This window comes from Dufourea novaeangliae, unplaced genomic scaffold, assembly GCF_001272555.1.
Source record: "Dufourea novaeangliae isolate 0120121106 unplaced genomic scaffold, ASM127255v1 scaffold393, whole genome shotgun sequence".
Classification (NCBI taxonomy): Eukaryota; Metazoa; Arthropoda; class Insecta; order Hymenoptera; family Halictidae; genus Dufourea; species Dufourea novaeangliae.
The window spans coordinates 6,299-33,031 of NW_015374263.1; the positions used below are offsets into that span (position 1 = coordinate 6,299).

The 26,733-nt window shown below is 37.6% G+C and overlaps 1 protein-coding gene across 6 annotated transcripts in view; it reads right to left on the minus strand.

Moving 5' to 3' along the window:
• Nucleotides 1-4,064: 4,064 nt before the first annotated feature.
• The window catches only part of LOC107192645 (talin-1), a 125,147-nt gene continuing 102,478 nt past the window's right edge, over nt 4,065-26,733 (minus strand). For all 6 annotated transcript variants that reach the window (XM_015581951.1, XM_015581952.1, XM_015581954.1 and 3 more), the window contains 6 exons: nt 24,573-25,031; nt 20,976-22,789; nt 18,368-20,270; nt 17,465-18,211; nt 6,054-6,692; nt 4,065-5,152 (listed from right to left, as the gene is read on the minus strand). In XM_015581951.1, the coding sequence (XP_015437437.1) occupies nt 4,406-5,152; nt 6,054-6,692; nt 17,465-18,211; nt 18,368-20,270; nt 20,976-22,789; nt 24,573-25,031 (6,309 nt within the window). In that variant the 3' untranslated portion in view covers nt 4,065-4,405. The remainder of the gene's footprint in view (nt 5,153-6,053; nt 6,693-17,464; nt 18,212-18,367; nt 20,271-20,975; nt 22,790-24,572; nt 25,032-26,733) is intronic.

The following is a 26,733-nucleotide window of genomic DNA, read 5'->3' on the forward strand; positions in this document are numbered from 1 at the left end:
TCGTAGTACAAGCGTAGCGCGTAGCCACCGCTAGCGCGGGAACTCGGCTGGCAAACTCGCGCTCTGATTGGTCGCGGTTTTTCGTTAATATCTCGTAAACGAAGCCTCAGTTTAAATTTTGGCTAAGGAAAAAGTTGTTCCAATTCACCCCCCGAGTGCCACATTTCCGGGTCGGAGGACATTTTTGGGACACCCTGTATATATATATATATATATTGTATAATTGTCTCGTTACAATTCATTATTATCATCATCTGTATATATATTTTCTTATATATCATGGCACACACCTACATAGGTATAGTAAGGTTCGGATTAGTGCGACAGAATTTGTATTGATGGAGGTCACTAAATTGGTGTGTATAAAAATTTTTATAAAAAAAAACTCATCGTACTACGTATCTATTTCTATCGGGGTGTGAAAAATGTATCACCATTTGATAAAGCGTTCTTTGAGGAAACCAAGTAAGAAACTTTGTGGGGATTGCTTGCACTAATCCGAGGTTAAAAAGGTTGCACTAATCCGTGTCCTACGCATACGTATATAAAATAAAAATACAAGTGGCGGTCGTTCTCAAAATACACAACATTAAATGCAATAACGTCTACATACACCAGGTGGGTCAAAAGAAAGTTTCAAAGTGTAGATGATACTAAAAGCAATTACAGAAATTACGGTTTCTAATGATAATTATCGTATCGTAAAAATATATATCATAGAAAATTATGAAAATTGAGGATCAATACAAGAGGAGACAAATATTATACACATGGACGTAAAAAGTTCACTCGGGCAAAATGAATGTAATTAGAACCTTTTCATTTTTGTAACTTCGACCTAGACTATCGATACAAGTTTAATAGAGATTCATTTTCAGCAACATTATCGTCACAAAATCAATAAAGAAAAAGGTTTAAATACTGACTTTAAACTTTTTCTTGATCACCACTATACGCATCACGTTGAAAGTGTTTGACAATAATAAATCTGCTTCTCCTTGTTATTTTGAGACCTCTCTTTCGCGCAAAGGCATTTTTCAGGGTTTCATTTCCATCTCGTTATCGTGTCATCGAACATTAATAAAGCATTTCATTTTTGGTAATATTTAAGAAAACCCCACGTTCACTACGAGCACGTGAAAAAGCGGCAGCTCGTTACACACTTAGGCACTTTTTATTCCGCCACCGTTTTTCGGAATCGTATTTTCCATAACTCGCCGATACCTCGATGTGGATTATCTACTATCTATTTACAATTCATCATCTATCCTCGAAAGACTAACAATAATTGCACTAATCGATCACTCGGAACAGGTCTGTCCAACCGTGTCCAATCGCTGCTCTTCTTGAAAATACATATTTCTAAAATATTCGTTCATTTCCTATTCCTTTCTTGCATTTTGTATAAAATTTCCGGAGTCCATTTGTCGTTACCATTTTTTTTTTTTTTTTTTTTTTAACCGACTTGCTCTTTCAGCCGAGGGGAATGACCCCCCTCCATATCCACAAGTAGCCCGACGACGATATAGAGAAAAGAAAGCGTGTGTACATGCTCTGACTGTCCCCACTTCTGACGCTCCAGAAATTCCTACCCGCACGTACCTCTTGCCCGACGATCGTATCGCAGCGCAAGCGAGTAGTGGGGTATGGACTGAGTGATGGTGGGGACCGCGTCGTCTGGCGAAATGACCCGCGGGCCAGAAGTTGGACAGGCCTGGTCTAGAATATACACTAATGTTCCTGTGGTGGCAACATTGTATTCTCCAGAGACTTTTTCAGAACACAATAATGGTAAAAACTGTGTAAAATACAAGACCTACAGACATAGTTTTTTATATTTCTACTACTGATCCATTAAAATATATACAAACTTACGCCAATATATTTCGTATATTATTAACCAAATGGAAGATAATACAGTGGTTTATCTGCAACTTTGTACCCTATAAAACCACAGAAAGATAGTACACCGAAGCAATGCAATTTTGGAGTAAATTATGTTATTTTCTTTTAAAAGTTACAAACACGATCAACAATTCCAAACTTTCGAGTGTTAATGTACTCGAACAATCTATCCAAGCACATGCATTTGTCCCAATCAAAACTGTTATAAAAAATTTCTTTCTTACAATATATTTATATCGTTTTTATAGTTTATCAATAATTCTGTTAAACTGAACAGTCCTGACTGAAAAAGGCCGACGATTCGTCGATGAAATTCTCGAAAACGAGCCACCGCCATTGGAAGGTAAATAAAATCACGCAACAACAGGGAGCAGAAAAACTATACACGCGAGAAGACACAAGGTTTAAGCAAACGGACAGCTTCCAGAACGAACAAAGACTTAAACATTAATGTTAATCGCGAAAACAGAAAGTGTTAATCGGGTGGGTCGAAGAGGGGGTGGGGGAGGCAGACACCGGGGCTCGACGCCGCACGGTCTTGAAAAGTTAATAAAAATAAATGATATGTTGCTTCTCTTGTTAATCCGTGGCCTTAAACTTAAAAATTACGATAAATTAGAACTAAATTAAATTGTGCGTGGCTTATCTGCAGTTTTCAACGGTCTGCTATCGCGTATCCACGGGATGGCTTCAGTGATGTTTTCGTTTTTTACAAAGGCGATTCCCGTGTTACAGCCATGGCCAGGTACAGTCCCCGTCAAGATATAACGTGGTCGTGAATTAAATAACATACGGAGTGGTGGTGCCACATTGCACTCAGGAAAGAATTAAAACGGAAAAAACTGTGGACTCATGTATAGTGATGAGATTTGGAACGCTTCGAATCGCTTCGAAACTGTCTTGAATTCAAGCGACAAATTCGAATTGCTTCGAATGTGATTCGAAGCTTAAAAATCCTTGAAAGTCTTAAACGGATTCGAAGTCTTAAGCGGATTTGAAGACTGGAGCGGTCTTGGAATTCCTTGAGCGCCTTGGAAGTCTTGAATGTGTTGAGATTATTGATATTAGGTTTTGCAAGCTTAATAAATATTCAATATCTTACAAGTTTTTTGATGATTGTACTTTTGTTCATGCAGTATAATTGACAGTATAAGATATTAAAGAATGTCTGAAAATTTCGAGTTATCATAAATACATTTATTGTTTTTATTATATATTAATGGGGGTGGGGGTGAGGAAGAAAATGTAAAAAAATCAAAAATATTTCCCAATGATTGGGACACAATTTGTGTAAAAATAAGTTTATTGCTTATACATACTATTTATTGAATAATATAATTATATTTAAACTTAATGTAGCTTGGGATACAATTGAAAGAAAAATACCAAACAGCGGTGATTTTAGGAAAACAATATATATAAACTATATTAACTAAATAAAATGATGAACTAAAAGTAAGAAACATTGCTATAGAATACACAAATGGTGAAGACTGCACCTCGCAGGTCAGGGTTCTTTTGTTCATAATTGACACTGAGCGAGCAACATGACATGCACACACACACTACGATACGCTTTACTTACCTAAGCAGGACCTTTTTCCGAAGGTGGCCTCTTAGCTCGAGTCACGACCAAATTTATGAAGCTACAATAGTATTGTGCATAATTACATTTAATATAATATATACCGTATAAAGTAGTAATTCTATTTAAAGATAAATAAATAATAATGATTTTATTATTGTATATGTTTAGTAACACAAGATTTTATCCAAAGTTGTATGTCTTAATTTAATTCTTTTACTACATACGCGAAATTATAATTCCTGCTTTTGGATTTTTTTTCCTTTTTTTAATTAAACTACTATTTGCAACTAAAAATGAAGCAATTAACGAATAGTATACTAATGGCGTATGTAATAATAAATAAATAATAACGTATTAATGGATTAGAGTACTAATTTCAATACTATGTAAATACTTAATAAATTAGTCAAAATTGTTTTACTTAGTTAATAAAGTTTATATATTGTTTTCCTAAAATCACCGCTGGTTGGTATTTTCTTTTTAACTATATCCTTCGCTATATTAAGTTTGAATACAATTTTGTTATTCAATAAATAGTATGTATGAGCAATAAACTTATTTTTTTACAAATTGTGTCTCAATCATTGGGGAACGTTCTCAATTTGTTTAACATTTTCTTTCTTACAGTCCCCAAAAACAATAAATGTATTTATGATTATTCGAAATTTTCGGAATTATTCTTTAATATCTTATATCAGTGATACTGCTAGAATAAAAGTAATCAAAATGCCTGTAATATATTGAATATTCATTAAGCTTGCAAAATCTATAAAAAACAAAAACCTCATCACTTCCAAAACTTCCAAGACCATTCAAGACTTCCAAGACCATTCAAGACTTCGAATTCGTTGACCTTGAATCTGTTCAAAACTTCGAATCCGTTTAAGACTCTCAAGAGTTTTAAGCTTCGAATCAGATCCGAAATGATTCGTAGTTTTCGTCCGTGTACAGATTCGAAGCGATTCGAAGCGTTTCAAATCCCATCACTACCCTGGTCTCGTACTTTGTCGTATAACTTTCATAGCCACTCTGTTCCCCTTCATTATCGGTGTCAGTCAGGTCTGGTCGGTTTTTGTACTTAGCCTGGCGGATCGCTGTCAGTCTGCCTCTGGCTTCTTCCAGTTCTCGCTCGATACGTAACACCTCTGTCCTAGCGTTTATTTCCTGGGCGATGCCACCGACCATCCTGCGATTCAGAACCAAGGACCGTTCTTCTTCCTGCTGGATAGCTTGCTGCGCTGCTCTGACCAGGTTGTCTGTAGCTCGTTTCACAGCATTTCCAGCCTGTTGCAGACGCTTAGTGCTCTCACTGTCGGGGTCAGCCTTCACTTTACAGGCTACCAATAACTGTGCAGTACTGCTGGCGACCTGTTTCGCGCTAGAGATCAGCTTCTCTTCCGAGCTGACACCCTGTACAAGCGCATTCGCGGATTCCACGAGACTGTGCGTTGCAGCTGCCACCATTCTCGCGGCGGATATTAAACCTTCGGACCATTGGCCATCGTCGGAACTGGTTAAAGGTTGTCGTGAGACTTTACCTGTAACTATTAACTCTCTCTGTGCTGCACTGGCCGCTTTGATGAGGGCTGACGTTGCGGCCGCGATCGATTTTGCGGCCTCGAGGATCATCTCGTCGAAGTTCATGTCTTCATTGGCCTCCTGTAAAATGAAATATAAACAACTGAGGACATGGGTAACTGGATAAAGAATTATTAATTGGAGATAAATACAACTTAATTAATTTAACTGCAACTGGCCACTGATTTCGTTTTCTCGACGACAAATTACCTCAAAGATTGTCTGTTTCTGTATAATTTAAGGGTATAGCGGAATTGCTTAAAACTATAGACGAAATTGAATGATTTCAAGCTACGAGTTGAATGTATAGTAACCCGTATCGGAGGTTACCTTTTCGTCTATCACATGCCATTGGGTCGGAGGTAAAACTTATACGATAAAATTTCAATGTCTTAATCAGAGATGACATTCGACCGATAAGGGTTAAAAGAAATTTACATTATTATACTTATAATTAACTTATTTTCGTCATCCTTACCCGGCGATGAACATTCGTTGATTCTTCTGGCCGCCATAATAATATGTTTGATTCCTGGTCGATTATGAAAAAACAACCAAGAATATCAAACATATCTTACGGAAACCAGATAAGCTTCTTCCAGTCTGCCACTTTCTTTTCTCTTCTGAAGTGATCATTACCTTTGCAATGAATGCCAATCGAAACCACAATAACATTTGAATTAACTCGACGAGACTCTCAAGTGTCATAAAATACTTATTTCATTACAGTCTCTTATACAATTTTTTAGATTTTAGATCTATACTTATGTTGAAAAATTTTCAATGTCTCTAAATGACAATCAACAATGCAAGAAACAACAAATTAAAATAAATTCTTAATAAAGGTAATAATATTATTGTTAAAGCATTTGAAGGTCTCGCCTGTCCTCAAAAGACAAACAAAACTTAAATACCTTAACATCACGTATTCACCAGATCCTCTAAAGACTATGTTATAATCATAAACGTTCACAGAACTCACCTGAATGCTTCTTCTAGGTCTCAAGCTAGCCAGCTTCTTGGCAGCAGCATCGATACTAGCAGCAGCGCCTAGCAATTCATTCTCAGCTATGACAGTTGGGTCATCAGGGTCCACCCAATCGCTTCCCTTCAACAGCTCAGCGACAGCTACCAGTTCAGTGACACTCTGGGCGATTTTTCTAGATATCGGGACCAGTGTGTGCTTAGGGTCACCAGATCTGGAGGCTATTTGGAGGATTGCTTGCAATAGTTCCCTATAATGCATCGCCACGTCGTGGCCAGCCTGAAGAGTCCTGTCTCTAAGTTCAGAAGTTTCAGCGCAGTTGTAGGCTGCTCCCTTGCAAATCGTTAGCATGTCACTGATAGCCTTCCTTCCCATATTCGCTGCTGCGATTATGTCGTCCTGCTTGCAACTGTTCCCAGCAGCTACCGCCTTTCCGGTGGACATCGTGATGCTTTTGGTGCAACGGACCAAATCCTCTGGAGTCACGTTGCTCTTTTGGATCTCCGGAGTGTGCAGAGCGCGAATCTCTTGAGCAATCGCCTCGATAGTCGATTCGAGAGCCCTGGTACCGCGCGTGTGCTCATCTTCTACTGCTTTGACTGTTTTTAGGAGTGATGTTACGTTGGTCACCATCACCTGAAGAAGAAACAAACAGATTTATAGTTTTTCTCATTTGACAGATGTGTATTGCTAGGTGATATATTGATAGTCTAAGTACTGCGTCTTGTGCACTCCTCGAAAGAAAATTTAAAAATCACGTAATATAAGAAATATTATAATTATATTATTATAAATATAATTTATTTATACTGATGGGGTTATGTATTGAAGATTTACGTGACTTTTAGAATACACCTTGTTCCATGGATTTGTGACGCTTGAGAGGAATATGACTCCTTTCTTTTAGCAAAAAATATGCAGAAACCGTTATGTAGTTATGGTGTATGATTCTGAATATTTGCTATGGAATAAATGGAAGAGTTTCTTTTCTTCGTTTCTTACTGAAAGTCATATTAGACACATAAAACAATCATTAGTGATACAATAATATTGGACAGGCTTATAAATAATGGTACTTATTTGATATATTTTAGATTGTTTTGTGTAATATGTTTAAAATTTTTAAAAAGCAGTTAATCTATCAAGAATACATTTTATAGACCAGACAATGATGTAATGCCTACACAATCCAAGGAAATATGTATATTGTTTTGTGTGAATAACAACTTATCTAAAAGTTGACATTGACTAGTTACAATTAGTGTTGTATAAAGCTCGAGTCTTCGAAGCTACAAAGCTTAGAGTATAGACTCAGTCTTTAAGGCTACAATCATATGAAGCTCGAGGCTCAAGGCTCGAGCTCCAAGGCTCGAGTCGTCGAGGCTCGAGGCTCGAGTTTCAAGGCTTTGAGTAGACGAGGCTCGAGCCCCGAACCTCGAGGCTTTTATGTTTAACACGTTCACTGCCGAGCGTGTTTCTGCTGGTTGTGTTTTCAGCGCTAAAGAGTGATTGCCCATGAGAATCATATAAAAAAATATTTCACAAGTTGATTATATACATATATTGTGCAACATGTTCATGTTTGCACTTATTGTTTTCAACTACCATTCTAATATTCATTGTATTTGCAAAATTATAAACGTTATTGTTTGCGGATTTTACGCAATTTTATTGAGTTCGGTTGTGCCGGTTATCTATGACCACGATGGCGGTTAGCGTGTTAACAATAATGAAATTAACACCAAGTCCTTAATATTATATTTCATTTACTTTGTTTGTACAACTACGACTTTAAAACTTTCAACATATAGAAAAAATGCGTTTTGATAGTTCCACCAAATGGTCGGATCCGTGTCTTCAAATTCTTGTGATACGTATATTGTTTACAATAAAGTATTTATTTGTTTACAGTACGCACATATTAGAAAATATAGAAGGGGATAGTACTTTTTGGTCCGTGGTGTGTCTCTGATTTTTCATTTTGTAGTTAGTTTGATTTCCATAGCAGTAACATATTTTTAAAGAAGAATATAGTCTTTTACATTAAATAGGTATGTATCTACTGTAATCGTATCTCAGTAACTTGTAAGTAACATATACTATACTATATAAGTGTAGCTTTATTAAACACATTAAGATATTTTAATATTAATTTGATACTGCCCTAATTATCAATAGCGTATTCAACAAATTCTCCTATTTTTTCATAGAGATAATCTCAAAGCATTAATTTTGATAGCGTGTTCTAACATTAAATATATTAAATTTCAACGAACTGACATATCTTTAATAAGTTCTAAATACTTCAAATTCGTAAAATACAATACTCAGCGTATGAGTGATTTTGTACGCCAACGTACCGTGCAGAGCATAAAGGCGAAGGAACCGATTTTGTTTCAATCGTCAAGGGAACTGAAATAACGATGACGGTAACAATCAATTAGTTTTAAGAAACAACCAAAGCAAGAATATAGTGAGCAGAAACGCTATAAAAGATATAAAAAGGCCGGATAATAAACTGGAATTTATATAGAATTTAAAATTTAAAATTCAAATTACAAATCAAGTTGTACAATGGATGAAGCATCGGTGTCATTTAATAGTTCTTTTAGTGGAATCTCTGATAACGAACACGAGGCAACAATGACAGAGGTCCATCATAGAAGTTCGTGGAAATGGAATTGCTTCGAAAAGAAAGAAGAGGATAAAGTACAGTGTCGTAGTTGTAACCATTCTTTTTCTTTCAAAACATCGCATAGTATTTTAAGAAAACATTATAAGAAACATGAAGGAAATGTTTCGCAAGCAACACGCAAAAATGTTGGGAAACATGAGACAAAATCTGTTTCTGTTCTTCAAAATCTGTTGATGAAGTTCATACTTCAGGGAAGTCATTCACTGCGTATTGTAGAAGAAGAAGCTTTCGTTAATTTCGTGAGTGGATTGAACCCAAATTATAAAGTTCCTAGCAGGTATACCATGAATCAGTTAATTCAGAGTACGTTCAAGGAAAAAAAGAATAAAATTATTCAACATTTTAGAGAATCAAATCATAAAATATCATTAACATTTGACTTTTGGACCTCCGTAACACACAAACCATATATTGTTATCACTAGCCACTTTACGATGAATGGTACAATGCAGTCATTACTAATTGATTTTGACATGATCCCATACCCTCATAAAGCCGAAAACATTGTGCAAAAAATTAAACGCGTTATTGAAGAATTTGATCTTAGAAATAAACTTATAGCTCTTACCACAGATAATGCAGCAGTAAATTATAAATGCCTATCATTATTAAAAACATTTAATGGAGATTACAAAAATGTAACTCATATTCCATGTATTGCTCATGTTTTGAACATAGTAGTACAAACTGGTTTAAAAGAAATCCAGACCGAAGTTAATAAAATATCAAAACTCGTTCACTTTATTACGTTTTCTGGTAAGAGGAAACAAATATATGAAGAGTGTTGCGTTTTATTACATGTAAAACATTTAGAACTTATTAAAGATATGCCAGTTCGCTGGAATTCAACATACCTAATGTTACAACGCGCTATTACAATGAAAGCAGTTCTAAATTATCTGTGTGAAGAAAGGAGAGAATTTATTGAATACAATATTGATTCTTGGGACAATATCGAATTAATAGCGAAATATCTTAGCGTTTTTAATGAAGCTACCCTTATCTTATCAAAATCGAAATATCCCAGTATATGTTACGTACAAATTGTTATTCAGGTATGTATTATTATAAATTACAACATATAAATTTTAATTATTTACTATTATTAATTAACTAATTTTTATTTACTTCTATTTAGATACTATTGCAGCACATATCTAATTTTAAAGACGACATTTTTCTTAAAGCATGTGCTACCGTTATGGAAACAAAATTGAATAAGTATTTAGCACCACTCTTGAATGATTTCAGTGAATTTTCGGTAATTTTGAATCCCCGTCTAAATAATGATTATTTTGTGAAGAGAGGAAATCTGGATGCTTTAAAAAAATTAAAGCACTATTTTCAAATAAATTATTATTCAGAAGAACATACAGCAAAACAGCTACAAACCGAGGAGGCAGGGACGAGATGTTCTACTGCTTCCATATTTTCTAGTATTTATAAAGCAAAGGAAAGTAATTTCTGTGATGAAATTGATATGTATATAAATACAGAACAAGAATCCGAAGAAATTGATCCAATCGCTTGGTGGAACCAGCGGAAAACATCTTTTCCAAATTTACGCAAAATGGCCTTGGACATTTTGTCAGTACCAGCTACGAGTGTCCCTAGCGAACAATCGTTTTCGAAAGCTGGCAATTTAATTACTAAAAGGAGAAATAGACTGAGTCAGTCAACGATTCAGGCCTCCATGTGTTTGCAGTCATGGCTGTATTTTTTAAAAACTGAATAAAGTATAATATTATAGATTTAGTGTTAATTCCATTATTTAACACTTAAGGATTGTAGAGGGTTGAGCCTTAAAGCTTCAGACTTAATGTGGAATAGCACATTGACGATTGGAAAAAATTAAGTTTTTTATATATACTTTCAAAGTATAATTGTTCGAAAATATTCTACTAAAATATTAAGTCGAATATCACGTAAATAACGAAAAAAATGTCCCAACTTTATCTCTCAGATCAATGAACCGTGAACAAATTGAGAAACTATTTTGTTCGACGCGTAACATCCTATGCCTCGTATATCTTGCTCAAGTATACATAGGTATTTTGTAATAAAAGAAAATTTAACGTATTGTTCAACATATATATTTGATCACCCTATTAGTAATAGTTTAATGAGGTTTGGGTGTTGCAGAACTAATTTACAAAAACCACGCTTTTCTGGATGTTTTTGGATTATTCCCCCTTGAAGCTTCAAAAGCTTGAGATTCGTGTAATATTAGAGTTAAAAACTGAAAACTTTTAGGTTAAGTTTTAAGGCTTCGAAAACGCAAGGTCTGTACATTACTTCACTACATACAATTTATACGACTCGAGCCTTCAAGCTTAAAGGCTCGAGCGTTAAAGACTCGAGCTTTCACGACTCAAGCTTCGAACCTTGAGGGTTCGAGCCTTTAGGGTTTGAACCGCGACTCGAGCTGTTAAAGCTCAAGACTCGAGGCTCATTTTAACAACACTAGTTACAATCCGAAAGAAATTCTTATCATTTTTGGCTGAAACGCACGAAGAAAAAGTAAATATGGTAGGGGAAGCCATATTGGCCTCAACTGACAGAAATCCGTGGAGCCATATGCATATACAGGGTGGCCTACATAACTCTTAACAGCTCAATATCTCGAAAACTATACCATCGATGTTAAAGTTCTTGGTCTTAAATTGCATGAATCTGAAGGGTCTTTCTAACTACATCAATTTAAGGGGGGCGGGGGCACCTTTATAATTTTAAATGGAACCCCCTATAGAACGTTAGATATTTCGATTCTACAGGAAAAAACAAGTAAATTTTGTCTGAAACATTTTTTGTCAGATATTTCCATGATGAGATAAAACAATTTGAAGTTTCGACTTGTAGGTACTTACTTGAAGCGTTCGGAAATTGCGTTATTGAATTATACGTGCTTGAGTCCTTTGTTTATTCGTGAAGAAATTAAATGTTCAAAATGTCCACCGCGGGCTTGTAAACATTTATTTACTCGAAACATCAAAGTTGTTCTAACATTTGTTAACATTTCGGGAGTAACCGAAGCGCAAACGTCACATATGGGGATATGTAAAGGACAAAGTTATGTTTGAACCGCCGACGACAAAAGAGAATATGAAACAAAGAATACGTGACGCTTGCGCTTCGGTTACTCCCGAAATGTTAACAAATGTTAGAACAACTTTGATGTTTCGAGTAAATAAATGTTTACAAGCCCGTGGTGGACATTTTGAACATTTAATTTCTTCACGAATAAGCAAAGGACTCAAGCACGTATAATTCAATAACGCAATTTCCGAGCGCTTCAAGTAAGTACCTACAAGTCGAAACTTCAAACTGTTATATCTCATCATGGAAATATCTGACAAAAAAATGTTTCAGACAAAATTTACTTGTTTTTTTCCTGTAGAATCTAAATATGTAACGTTTTATAGGGGGTTCCATTAAAAATTATAAAAGTAACCCTACTCCCTTAAAGGGGAAGGGGGGCCACTTCACGTTTATGTAGTTAGAATAGCTCTTCAGATTCATGCAATTTAAGACCAAGAACTTTAAAATCGATGGCATAGTTTTCGAGATATTGAGCTGTTAAGAGTTATGTGGGCCACCCTGTATGTATTAGAATAATTTACAACAGTTGTTATGGGGTTAATGTATCTATTACATGGAAATAATTGTGTCGGACCTACGAATACTTGAAGAACTGATTTTGCTGCAAAAGAATTTTGGAGTTTTGAAAAGTTACTCGTGTTAGCAGAATTCCAACATTGTTATTATTAGATTCAGAGGAAAAAATTGAAAAGGCTTATACCGAACATCACATAAGAAAAATATTTTGAGAAATTACATTTTTATAAATCGAAAACGCTAACGAAATAGATCTCATTTTTTAATAAAATTTTTTCTTTCTAATCCTACTAAATTTTATTTATATTTACAAATTGTTATAGACTATATCCTTTGAATACCTTGTAAGTAGTAAACATTTGACTAGGTACAATATATTCATTAATAAAATGTAATAAATGTGTGTTATAACTGAAGAATGCAACAAACGTAGAATCTTTTAATTTCAACGGAAAACTACCGGATGGTTATTGACACGTTATTTAAACTTATTCAATGCCTGTAAGTTTACAACATTCTTTTTTAAATGTTACGTATATAAATAATTGACTTTCAATTAGTCGAAAAAGCGTCAAGCACAATGCTATTAATGGTTAATACACACTTGCAAATGGAATGTACGTACCTAAAGTTGCTTTGCTCTAAAAATTCCTGTCGCGGAAGATTAATGAACTCGCTCGAAGGTGAATTGTAAAATTTCAGTGATTTATTTGTTTGTTCCAAAAAAAGGAAAGAAAGAACGAGTAGAAGGAACAAGAGGGAAAGATGATGTATGGTACAAAGTAAAGTAATACTGAGACTAAAGCATGATACAATTGTTTGCGTAGTAAAAAAAAAAGAATATAATACAAAAATCTAAAGGAATAAAAATGTAGCAGAAGCGTATCACGTTATTAACATTCAATTATTACTACTTTCAATCATCTAATACCAGAAACTGTATAAAACATAAATGCGTTGACAATAGTAACTTCAGAATTTCAACTTCTGGGAGAACTGTTAAATGCAAATTTGCGTGCAAATTCGTCGTCAAGTTCTCCAGACAGTAAACAAGTCATTCGAAAATTAAAATAGCCCTGCCCAATCAAACTTCACACTTAGGCTCGTATTTTCTATAAGAGAAAATAATCCGTCACGTGATCTTAAATTATTCTTACACTTTCGGTAATGCACTAGGTAACTGTTAAAAATTCACCTAGCTCCTTTTTTTACATATTAGATAATGAGTTAATCAAAATTTTAATTTCTCAAATCAAGAGTGATTCTAATTATCACGTAATTTCGTACTGTAATGAACTAGAAATAGTCACTGTTACCTGACTAATTGAGAACACAGTTTAACGCATTAATCATCGCTAGGCTTGAATAAAATTAAAATTTGTATACAAATTACTGTTTATATTATGTTAATATAAAATAATATGAAGAAGGTAGAAACCGTTAAATGTATTAATAAGTTCCTCAATCCGATCAAATGACCACATAAAATTACTATACGCTGAACTTCCACTAAAGAAACTGTTTAATAAATCCATTTTATGCAATTTAATGCAATTTAATGCATGAAATTAACTAAAATAATTGCCTACCCTCGACAAATTAATATTGTTATCAAAGTTATTGTTATCTAAAATCCATTAATATATCGCTCAACTCCAAATTACAGTAATGAATATGAAAGGATAAAACGTTGTCTTTCAATCACCCCTAAAAAATAATAAATTCACTAATTGTTACTCGAACGCTAATTTATGGTATCGTTGGGAGCTAAAGAAATAGCCTTGAACGTTTATCATAATGGAAAAGTAAAACTCATATTTAGAATGCTTCAATTAAGGGGAGCTGAATGTGAAAAATTAATTTTTCAAGCATCAATTGCGCCAAACACAAATATGTTTCCCAATAAAAAATTAGAATACTGCGAAATAGCCTTTTGCACAGTACATACATGGAATACGTCAGAAACTCTGAAAAATATACTGAAAACATAAAAAATGAATTATACGAAATGTCCTCTTGTTAATAAAAAAAATTTGCAAAATTTGTCATGTTAACAATAATGACTAAACAGCGGATTTTATATTTTTATGGCATACCACAAGGAAACACGAACTTCAAAAGGGATTAGTAACATTCTTATTCTATTTGCACCTTAATCAACTTAATCGGTAAATAGGATATCGTATTAATATTCGAAGTCTAACGATGACTGTTCATGTGTCTCAGAAAAGTGAAAAACGACGACCGCTACATTTGTTGACTAGACTTTTCAGAACCAAGTTACCTAACGTACCGAAAGCGAAAGACAGTTAGAGTACCGGACAAATGAATTCGGACGCACACCGTTTTTCATTTAGTTTGTTACGGCGACGTCACGAAGCTGCAAGTTTCATTTGCAAGTATAAATTCTTATCTGAAATATGAGTTTCATGAGAACGTTATGCTGTATCTTCATTTCATCCATTATATCTTCATTACGAGGCAAAATTTTGCCAAACATTATAAAACAAAAAATTACAGACGGTCACAATGAACCATCAATATCCATAGTTTCTGAACATGTGGACATCCTACAATAAGCGGTATATTCAATAAGAAAGAACAATTCGTTCAACCAGTTTTCACTTAAAACATACACTACCGCTCATAAGTATCAGAATACAGTAAAACTGGATTCACGCTCGAAACTCGGAAACGCTTTGGAGCAGTTACCGCAGAGGGACACGATTTGTACACTTCCTAAATTGTGTCAATTCATGATCTGCATTTCGGACTGAGCCTTCAGTGTGAAACTCCCCCAGTAGTGGGGTTGAAGCAGAAGCATTTAACGTACAGGTTCTTCCAAGCAGTTATCAAGAATTTATTGTGTCTAATCTATACGAAGGAAATGTGATATTTCGTAAAAATTATATACTAAGGTATCAATAACCTAAGGCCTAAGGGCCACTTTTATTATTTTATAGTGTTATTAGGGTTGTCCACTAAGCTTCAATATCCCCTAAAAAATATTTCTTTAAGACTTTCAGCAATTTTGTAATACCTTCTAGCATTTATTGCATATTCGACAAGTGCCCCAATGGTTATGAGCGGGAGTCTATATCGAAGTGTGGTCGATTTAAGAAAACAACACTTAGGCAAGACAGGCGTCAATTACTTAATGCAATATTAATGGTGTCCCTAATTCAACAGTTAAAGCCCTAGTATATACTACGGCAAAAGGTGTTCATCCGAGAACATTTGTCCGATACAGTAAGCGCGACCGATTAGAAGTCCGAGCCAAAGAACGCGTGTTTAAGAGTGGATCAAGGCTTCCTCTACATGAGCAACAGCAAATCGGAAGTACGCTGAGACGGTTGTTCGCTCTCGGAGGCTGAGAGCAGACGTATCAGCTCCTCCTCTTGATCGGACACGAACCATTCGGACTCCGAGCCGCCGACGTCACTCAGAGGCACCAGCTGCTGGTGTAGCTGCTGTTCTAACACCTATCCGAATCGCCCAGACCAAAAACCGTCAATGAGACTCACATTAAAGTCCACCCGTTCGTGACATAATCTCTCGTTACGTAACCGCGTTAAATCTCATAATCATCATCATCATCATCATCATCATCATCATCATCAACAACAACAAAAGCAAACAGAAAAAAGCCGGAGAGAATTCTCGTTTATCGGGTGAAGCCAAAAATATCGGTACTGCCTCGCGCACAGCCTTCTACACTACGTTCCATCAAGGTAACACAGAGACCAAGTATGTCACACACACGAAAGAAAAAGATGGAGAGAGAAAAAAACAACTGAACGGAGGAGAAAGTGCAAGGTGGACTTTAATATAACGTGTTCATTTGGTCGAGGCGAGTGACGCAGGCACCATTTTTTTTCCAAGGGTTGAAAATAGCTTGTCGAGATCGTCGAATATATAATTGTCGTTCTTTCTTTCTTTCCGATTTTTTAGTGGAATGTCAATGAAAGTCGGTTAGAGGACGAAGTAAACAAAATCTATCAATTAAAGTCCACCCCAAAAAGAAAATAAAGGGGAATTGAGTCAAGTGGTTAAGTGCGAGAATGTCGGATTTTAGTGCGTTAACGGGACAACAGTGAGACACTGTTAGATATGCAATATAAGTGGGATTATACGCTTGCTGCGTCGTTGGTCCCTGTTAATTCGATCGTAGCTGGTGGTTAATGGTATTTAGTCAAGCGTTTCCGAACCGTAATTTATTCATAATCATCGATCATCAATGTTTCTATTATTGTTAAGAATTTGATTGAATTATGGTATTGATCGGTAAAGATCTTTTTTTTAAATGTGAACTGATGTAATTCTAAAATGCGAGCAGAAATTAGAGTTTAATAAAAAAATTGTCGGAACTAGAGCAGAAATTTTAATGTATGAGAATAGACTTTATTTCGACTTATTCCGGTATTGCCAAGGACAATACTCCCTTTACACCTACTATCAATTTTCAAACCTACATTTAATGTCCTTACACGTCTGTAAGGACCCCATTTAAAGTTGGAACAAACCTCATTTAGAAGGTAGAGACATTAGATTTATCTAGAGTAGACTTGACCATTTGAAAATAGAAAGTTCTTCTTGCAATAAAAAATTTTTTTGCCCATAAGGAAAAGTACTTTTCGCTGTAAACATATCCATCCACTTAACGGAACATATTTTACAAGCTTTCCCCTTATACAACACAAAAACTTCTAATTTGGTATATCACTTAAGCCTTAATTAATTCAAGAAAATGTCTTGATCAACTTTTCAAGAATTACACAATTAACAATTGAAATTTCATTAGATCATCGGTTACTTCGAAATAGAAGAATATCATTAAAACAGAACCTTACTGTTAAACCTGTTAAAACTCCAAATTGGGAAACCTACAAAATTACGTTTAGTCACAAACATATGTACCCTCAACAAAGCTCTACTTCCTGATATCTCGACGTTGCCATTCCGTTACAGGCCTCTTCCACTCAAGCGTCTCAGTATCGGTTAATACTAAGCCAACAACCGGGAGATTCTTCGTCCAACATTAAACTGAACGCGACTAAAGCAATGGGGAATAAGATACAGGTATGAAAAAGACAATTACCTTGGCGGACTCTTTCAGGTGAGTCATGCTTGGATCGTTGATAGGTTTCCCGCTGGCTGCTTTGGTGGCGTGTATGAGATCACCGAGAGCAGAGGCCACGTCTTTCACCGCGTTGATCAGCATCACCTGAGCTTCGGGATTCTGGCTACCTAAACTGGCTGCTCCATATTTCACGACTTCAGCGAGTTCGATAATCGTGGACACAGCATTCTGTGCTGCCACGGCCAACTGTTCTTGTGATGAAGCTGCGCCTGCTACCAGTGTCTTGGTGTCCTCGACGAGAGCTTTGGCCGTCTTCAAAATGTTCTCCCTGTGATCGGCAAATGTGTCACCCTCGTTCTCTGCATGCAAAGTTCCAGCGGTGGCGAACATAATCGTGGTGTCCAGGTCACCGATGATCCCTGACACGGTGCTGGCAGCGTTTATGCAAGCTTGCGTGCCTCGGGAGCCAGCTTGGAGGGCAGCCAGCACTTGGGACACTTTCTCTGTGACGTTCTTGCTGTGCTCTGCCACTTCTCTCTGAGCATAAGCGTCACCGGGTGACATTTGACATGTGCCCGCGGCACGAACTATATCAGCGCATGCTCGACCAAGCTCCTGAACACCAGTACGAAGTCTTGCGGACACGTCGGCGTTGGATGCCGCTGCGGAAGCACCGGAAGTGTCGCGAGCTAGTTGGGTGTACTTGTGAGAGATGTCCACTGCGAGGGGACCGAGTCTGGCCACGTCGGTGCTGGATTTCGTTGACTGAAATTGAAAAGAATTGGAAGTTAGTTGGAGTTTAGTTCGGTAACCGTTTTCAGTTTCGGAACGTATCATCCGGAACTTTAGTTTCAAGAGTAGCTCTATTTTTATTCAAGTACACGATTGAGCGAAAAGAGAATTTGCTATTTAATCTCTTACCATTTCCTGTGCCAATCGTGCTATCTCCTTGGCAGCCTCCACCATCCTCGTTTGGTAATCCACATAAAAGTCAACCGTATCAATGGTAGACATTCTGTGATCCTCCAACCTAACCATCGCCCGTGAAATGGTATCGATTAATCCAGTTACGATGCCGTTTGACGTGGAAATAGTCTCCAAAGTATTCTGTAACTCTTGCAGCGCATCCTTCATGGATTCTACAGTTTCATCCACCTCCGCATGGAAGTTGATAGCCTTAGGATTACCGCCGGACTCTTTTGTCACGCATACAAGCTGCAGAGCAGATTCCGCGACTGTTTTCGTTTGATCGAGCAGTACCATTTGTTGTTTCGAGTGCACCATATTCGAGGCAGCACCAATCGCTCCAGAAACCAGAGGCTCGCAGTACAAGGCAATCTGGTTAACAGAATGACCGACATTCTCAGCCTCGTATTTGGCAGCTGTTCGAAGAGGTTCCAGTTTCTCGCGTAATTCACTCGCACTGCTCTCCATCTGGTCCGTGAATCCTTGCACCGTGTTATCCCGTCGCGGCACCAGAGCCTGTGAAACAGCACTAAGAGATCCAGCGTCCAATTCTCTGATCCTGACGGACAATTTCTCAATCGCTGCGTCGCATTCTTTCTGTCCAGGCGCCTTATCTCGAATAGAGGCAACTAAAGACTTAATCGAATCGCTAACACTCTTGCTGTGATTGGCCAACAGCTGCCAAGTTGGAGGATCTTTAGGACTGACAGCCAGACTCTTAGCGGCTCGAACCATAGCACAAGACCCATCAATGATAGCCTTCCCCGCGCTGGTGATAGGTTCTTGGGCAGCTCTGGCAGCGATGGATATCTTAGCAGGGTGACTGGCGAATTCAGGAGACCCAGCGAACGTGCACAGATTATCCACAGCCTCCAGAAGTGGCTTCGTAGCTTCTGCACATTTATCCCTATTGGTTTCAGAGTTATTCTGATCAAGTGCCTTGATCTCCTTGACCAAAACAGACGTAGAATTAGCAACATCCTTGGCCGACTGGACAAAATGTCTCTTGGCGACCGGGTTGCTGGTCTTGTTTGAAGCTTCCCGGCATGCATTGCAGAGAGCACTTGTGTACTTTGCGATCATAGTGGCGGCTGAGAGGACCTGTTGTTCGGAACTTGTTGGATTTCCAAGACTCTGGCAACCGGTGTGGATAGCCTGAGCTGCTCTTAAGAACTGGGCCTGGTCTACGAGGCCTGGTTTCCCAGCAACTGAAGTTGCATCACTCACTCCAGCTAAATAAGCAGCCTGAGCCGCTGCTTCAATTAAACCACAGATCGACGTGGATACTCCTCGAACAGCTACCGAGAACTGTTCGTGTTCTGATTTTTTCGCATGATTGGCTATGCCTGTCATTCCATCGCCAAGGCTCTTGCTCTTCTCCATAACGATTTCGAGGCACTCGAAATATGACGCGTCAGATATAGGCTCGCTAGGATTGTCTAAAAGAGATCGCATCGATTGGATGTTCCTGATCGCGTTGTCGCATTCGTTTTGACCGGGTGCAGCGGACGTGCAGACATCCACGAGGTAATTGATGGAATCGGTCACAGCTCTCGCAGCCGCTGACAGTTGATTCTTTGCGTTCGGTGCGCCGGGATCGGCTGCCACGAATTTTGCGGTCACTAATAATTTGCTTGATGTCATACTGACGTTCTTCAAGGAGACGACCATCTGAGTGCGAGTTTCGATCGTCGTTTGACCGGCCATTTCCATTCCGACACCCAGCAAGTCCCCGAAAGCGTTGGTAAATTGTTTTGAGGAGCTTGCCAGCTGTACTGGAGAACGTACAGATGAGACTACGTTTGATGAAGCATCGTTTAGATTTGCGGCTGCGTTGTTCAAATCGCTTTGGAGTTGTCTATAAATAAAAAATTAGCAGTGTCTTTCATATATGTATTTATTGTATAAGAGATCATTATAATAAAAATTAGTTATCATAAACTTTAGAAGCTGAGAATTATATTGTACGTTTCATTCGAAGTACTTCTTCAATAATGAATTACAGAAGTTAATGGTAATATTTAATTAATTTCTACTAATGAGTCAGCAGTGTATATTGAGTAAAGTACAAAATAATACTTAAGATTGTGGAACGTGCAACAACCGTTTCAATATGTTTTCATGAATGAAAATTATGAGTAAATAGTTCTACATTAAGATAAAATATGCATTCCGCTATTTGCAAGGCAGTATTTGTGCCGATAAGATTAGTTAATGTTTATCTAAAATATTGAAATGTACATTTATGTTCATAAAGGCTAGTTTTTATCAAAGAAATATCTTACAGAAATAGGTGATGGTAAAGAAATTATTCATTAATAACATTTTTCGCTTTCATCAATACGACCTAATATGTATTTTAATATTTTAAGTATTGAACGATTCTAAAACGTTATGTTTTAACACCAAGTACTTAGAGGCATTGTTAACTATGCAGTATTATCTTCCTCTTTTCAAATGTATGTCAGCAAATGGTAATTGAAATACGAAAATTAAGAAGGTAATTATCTATCGCTGCACTACTTGATAACAGTATCCTTATCATAGACAATAAGAAACTCACCCGTAGCTCTTATTGGTTTGCGGGAACTCGTTCATACCCAGCACCTGTGTTATGTCCTCAATGTTCTTGATCGCTTCGTCGACGTCTCTTTGGCCGGGTAAGCAAGAAACGCACTTGTTCAAAGAATTCGACACGTCTTTGGCAACAGCAGCCAAGTTAGCTTCGTTGTCAGGATTATCTGGGCTCTTCAAAGCTCGTCTTGCTTCCTTGACAAGACGCAGAGACTTCAGGATAACATCATCCGCTGTCATCAATACCCTCTTCTGTGTTTCAGGTTGATTCGATGTGGCAGCCACGCCGCGAACAGCATAAGTCAGATCCTTCAAGGCAGACGCTGTCTCTCTGGCTGCACTTCCAGTATAATTCTCGTTTCCTTGTTTGGCAGCAGACAGAAGTTGAGCCATGGCGAATCCAACATTCTTCGACGTGGCACCCAATCGAAGAGCAGTGGACTCTGTTGTTTCCTCAGGCAAAGGTCTCAAAGATGCCGCCTCGACTGCTCTATAAAACTCGCCCAACTCATCCTTAAGGCTGTTAATCAATTCCTCAGCGGCATCCAGCTCCAAACCACCGCAAGCTTCTCTAGCGCGTGTCACTGCTGACCTTAAATCTGTCAAAGACGCACCCAATTGTTGAGAGGTGTTGTTCAACTGCATCGCAGAGGCTTGATCGGTAACGGTTGGCAGAACCGCCCTGGCAGACTTCACCACAGATGTACCAGGCTGTAAGAATTGTTCGGATGCGTTAATCAGATTCAACTGTGCCGTGGGATTATCCGGTTGCGCTTGCGTGCCCTTCACCCCGGCCACCAAATGTGGTATATGTTGCATCATAGTATGACACTCTGCAGTTAGTTCCTCTTGACTAGACGGATTGGTGTTGTGATGTTGAACCCCCGATGCAGCGGCTATGCACTGAGTAGCGGTAGAAGCAGCCTGCTTCGCGCAAGCTTCCAATCTATTGATCAATTTCCTTCTCAATGCCGGAGTGGCTGCAGCAGTGGTTGCAGCTCTGAGTTCTTCGGCAGCTTGACGCAACTGATCCTGCATCTTCGCGTCGTGGGGACTACTGGCGCATTGTCTTGCAGCCTCTACCATTTTTGCGGTGGCGTCGGCTAGTACCTTTGCTGCAGCCAACAATCGACGTTGTTGCTCCGTATCAGTCTGTCTCTCCGCCTCGCCTTTTATAGTTTGAATCAACTGGGCAGTAGCTTGACCGACCACCCTAGCTTGCCTGACCATCTCACCGGCGTCTCCGGTGCTGGCGAACAGTTTGTCCGTAGCTACCAGTATCGTCTCTACCGCTCCTTCTTGGACCGTCTCCTTGGCTCGTTCTCCTCTCGTAGCGGTTTTTATGTGATTCAACAGGTCATTCAGGGTTCTGCTGACTTCGGACGCTGCTGCGCTCAGCTCCTTCAGAAGATTGTCGTCGTTGCAGGTCACGTTGCACACCTCGACCAAGCCTTCGACAGCCTTTGTTACCTCTCTAACTGCGTTCATCAGCTGTGTCTGGCAAGCTGGAGACTGCAACGTCGGTGCCACGACCTTCGCGCAAGCGACCAGCTGTGATGTCGCGAGGGCACACTGAGTGGCAGCGGATATGACGCGATTCTGAGTCGCAGAATCTTCACACGTGGCCGCGATGTTCTTTGCTTTGAGCACCAACGCGGCGGTCGAGTTAGCTACCGCCTTGGCCAGAGCAAGCAGCATGTCTTGAAGCTCGCGGTTCGAGTCGTTTTCTTCTCCAATAGTGGTTAGCACTTGGTGCGAGGCTTCGCCCACGCGGGATGCGGCATTCAGAAGATTTTGTCTCGGCTGAAACGTAGAACAGTGGGTAAAGAGTGTTGAGAGTAGAGTCTCATTGTTGCGTTTGGAACAGTAATATGGCTCTAAATAAAATTAAATGTGAGTGAAGTGTCGTATGCATTTATTAACTCCTGCTGTAATGTAAATAATTGTGTCGTTTGAATGTTTGGGTACATATACTACTTATCTATATTGCGATTAATATATCGTTTGTGTACATTTTTTTTCGTGCCCATTGCTGTACTACGTTTATAATAATGGTTACAAAAATTTTTGAATGCTTACAAAATAATAAAGTATCAGGAAGTTTCTGTTTCATTGAAGAACTACGATTAAGTATAAATACCTCATAAGTAGGATCTATACTGTGAAGGAAATCTTAAATCCTGTATATTACAATATTTTTGGAATTTTCTCTTTTGTTTTTCGTATGGGGACTGTATAACCTATATACCTGTATGTACCCAAACGTTTGATCTCAATTTTCTGTCCAAAGCATGTAACAAACACAAAATTTAAATGAACAAATAACAATGGCTGTATAAATCTTCCATTCAAAAAAGCAGAAAAAGTATTGGTATTACTGCAATATTAAAAAATTAATCAATAAGTGTAAAAATATTTTTAAAAAGCCACCTCTAGTCGATTCTATGCACATTGCTTGAAATCAAAGTACAAACACAATTAATGTTTCAGTGTTTTCCAACTATGTATGAAAATTTTTGGTATTAGTGCTTACGTATTTTTCGTAGATAGAAGACGTTATGTAGAAAGGCTGTACAAAAAGGCATAGTTTAGGATTTTATCTACTTTTATTCAAATTTTGACTGAAACTATCTTAGAGTTCATTATTTTATTATCACTTAAAGCAGCAGTTGCTTTAACAACGTTGATTCTTTACCTTAATACTATTTTCAAATACAACTATTAGTCATTCAAATGTGAGCTTATCAGATAACATATTTTCACACCACTTTTAAGTTCATAATCATGAAAATTTCAATGAACTAAAATCCAGCATATATACACTGAAAAATTCTTATATTGTACTTGAAGTAAATGCGACAGTTACTACAGCAAAAAATTTCGAGAAATTAATTATTAATTATCAGAAGCTAGAAACATTATTCACTTTACTGACTTATAAAAAAAATGATTATACACAACAATTAAAAACATTAAAAATGGACTCTACTGCTTTCCCTTCACTATTTGTTACTTGTCAAGTTACTGCATAATATTCTTACTCGCAGCTTAAAGTACAAACTTCAAATTTAACTATATAATTGTAAAATAATCATTAATTTGATTATAAACATTACGAAATGAATTCCATTCGCTTACATTACTTTTTGATACTTTTTAAGTTACAACCATGGAAAATATTATTATTTTTAAATTAAGGAATCATCTTTAAATTTAGATGCACAATTACAAAATGGGCATTAAACAATTTATTCTATTAGTTCTTTTTTTTTACTTTTTAATATTCCTTTTGTGACAACCAGGGAAAATATCCTTATATCTAAATTAGGGAACCACTTTCAAACTTACATATATAATTGCAAAAAGACGATAAAGTGTTCACTGATACACTCATAAGCATTAAAAAATGAATTCCATTACTTTACTTTACTTTTTGATACTCCTTACGTTACAACCACTTATGAAACCACCTTCAAACCAAACTATACAACTACAAACATTCATAGTTGCCCTAACATCTGAGAAGCTCACAGGTGAAAAAAGAAACACTAATGCTCCCCATCATTTTCGTGATGAAAGTACTCACCTCCTTGTTCTCCGGTTCCGTGGCTTTCAATAAGTCGGAAAACGCCGAGCAAAGTTTTCTCGCCGCGTCCAAGAGCCTGTCTCCGGAAGTGTCGTCGTCCATGAGGGCGGCGATCATCCGGACGCCCTTCGTCATCTCGGGCAGATTAGTGGCGATCGTGGTGATCGCAGCGCCCACCGCGGTGTGATCCACGTGGTCGGCCGGGCCGGATGTCAAGGTGACGACCTGCGCGGTCGCGGCGTTCATCGCCGCGATCTGCGAGCCGACGTTCTGTTTTTGCGTGTCGATGGTCTGCTCGATCCATTTCAGTGAGGCTGGATCGGTCCCCAGTTCAGGGAGCGAGGCCTTGCAGGACAGCTCGGTCTCCGCGATATGGATCACCTCGTGACCAGCGGTAATAGTCGACAGTAAGGCACGTTGTGGTTCGGACAGGACGGATGTGACTTTGGTTTGTTGCACCTGGTTGCGAGGCAGATTATTTTTTATGCTTTCGAAGCTGGTTAATGGGACCTTCTGTAGACTGGTTATTAGTGGTGGGCAGAGATGGGCAAGATTTTGCTAGATAAACTCGAATAAAAGATAATTTATTTTTATTCGTTATTTGAAACTTCGAATAACTTGATTTATCTTTATTCAAAGTTTCGAATAACCCATAAAGATAAATTCATCTTTTATTTGAATCGTTATTTAAATAACTTTTTATCTAGACAATGGCCATCTCTGCGGGGGGGGGCGGGGGGGGGGGGATCAAACTGTTCGAACGTGTTAACACTCAGAAACCACAACCTACCTCAGAATATACAGGGTGTCCCAGTATTGATGATACAACCAGGGAGGAGGTGATTCTACATGAAAAAATAAGTCAAAAATATTCAATAAAATGTTTTCTTCGAGGTTTCGTTTTTGAGAAAATCGACTTTGAAAATCTGCTGGATACAAGTGGCAACTGAATAGGACTTGGATAGCGCGTCTGTTCATTGCATTTCCTTTCTAGTTACTTCCATGGCGAATACACGTGTTTGAGATTAATATTAAAAATCGATTATCTCGAAAACAAAACCTTAAATGAAAAAAGTTTATTGCATATTTTCGACTTATTTTCTTATATTCGTAGAATCATCCCTTCCCCGGTTGTACCATCAATAGTGGGACACCCTGTATAACACCACATTAGTGTGAATTGGGATTTTTAATTTTTGATGATTACGAACTTGAAGAGAATAAAAACAAATTGAACTCATGATATATTTTTTTAGGTACAATTTCTTCAGAATTTCAACGGTAATAATTGCAAAAGTGACAAATAATTTTTTAAATACGAAAATTTGAAAGTGCTATGTTAAGTAGATAGAATGTTACAGTCGAAACAATGTTTCACTGGTGCAAATTCGCACTAGTGTGGTGTCTGCGGGTTAAATATCTCATGAGAAGTTTAAACAATCAAAATCAAGTTTGATCTTGGCGAGGCGTTCAAACTTTTCAAACAGTTTGATGAAATGTTTTAAATTTCGAGCTGGTAGGGTATCGATAAGTATCTGACTGTGAAGACTCTGATACTCCACCACCTCGAATCGCTTGGTCGACGCTCGTGACTCGATGTTTGAAATACTTCAACAAATCGTTGAAAAGTTTACAGCAATTCTAACTTCAAGTTTGAACAGTTTTATGAAATTGTTTGAAACTGTTTGTACAGTTTGAACGCAACTTCAAAATCAAACTCGGATCGGACTATTCAAACTCCTTGTGTTCATACAAGACCAAACATGAATCTACTTGTTCGCGGACCCACCACTACTGGTTATATAAATTCTTAACAGAGTACGGACTATATGCATTTATAACATAGATAATTGTCTAGAACTCGGCGCAGTTGAAAGTTTGACAAAATCCAGTGAAGTTTTTATTTCATTTGAACCCCAATAGAACCCTAAACACGGTTAACAAATTTTTCTCTGACACCGGTTTCTGTAAATGCGTCTATAAAAATCTGTGTCTGCACAAGTATCCGTGATCTAATTGATATACTGTGGATTTTATGCATTTATGTGATATCTGAAAGTGTAAAAGAAGATCAAGTAAAAACTTAATTATGGCTTCATTTTATTTGCGACTATAAGACTTTCGTAACTGAACTGAATTTCTAGTTAATTTTAGGCTACAG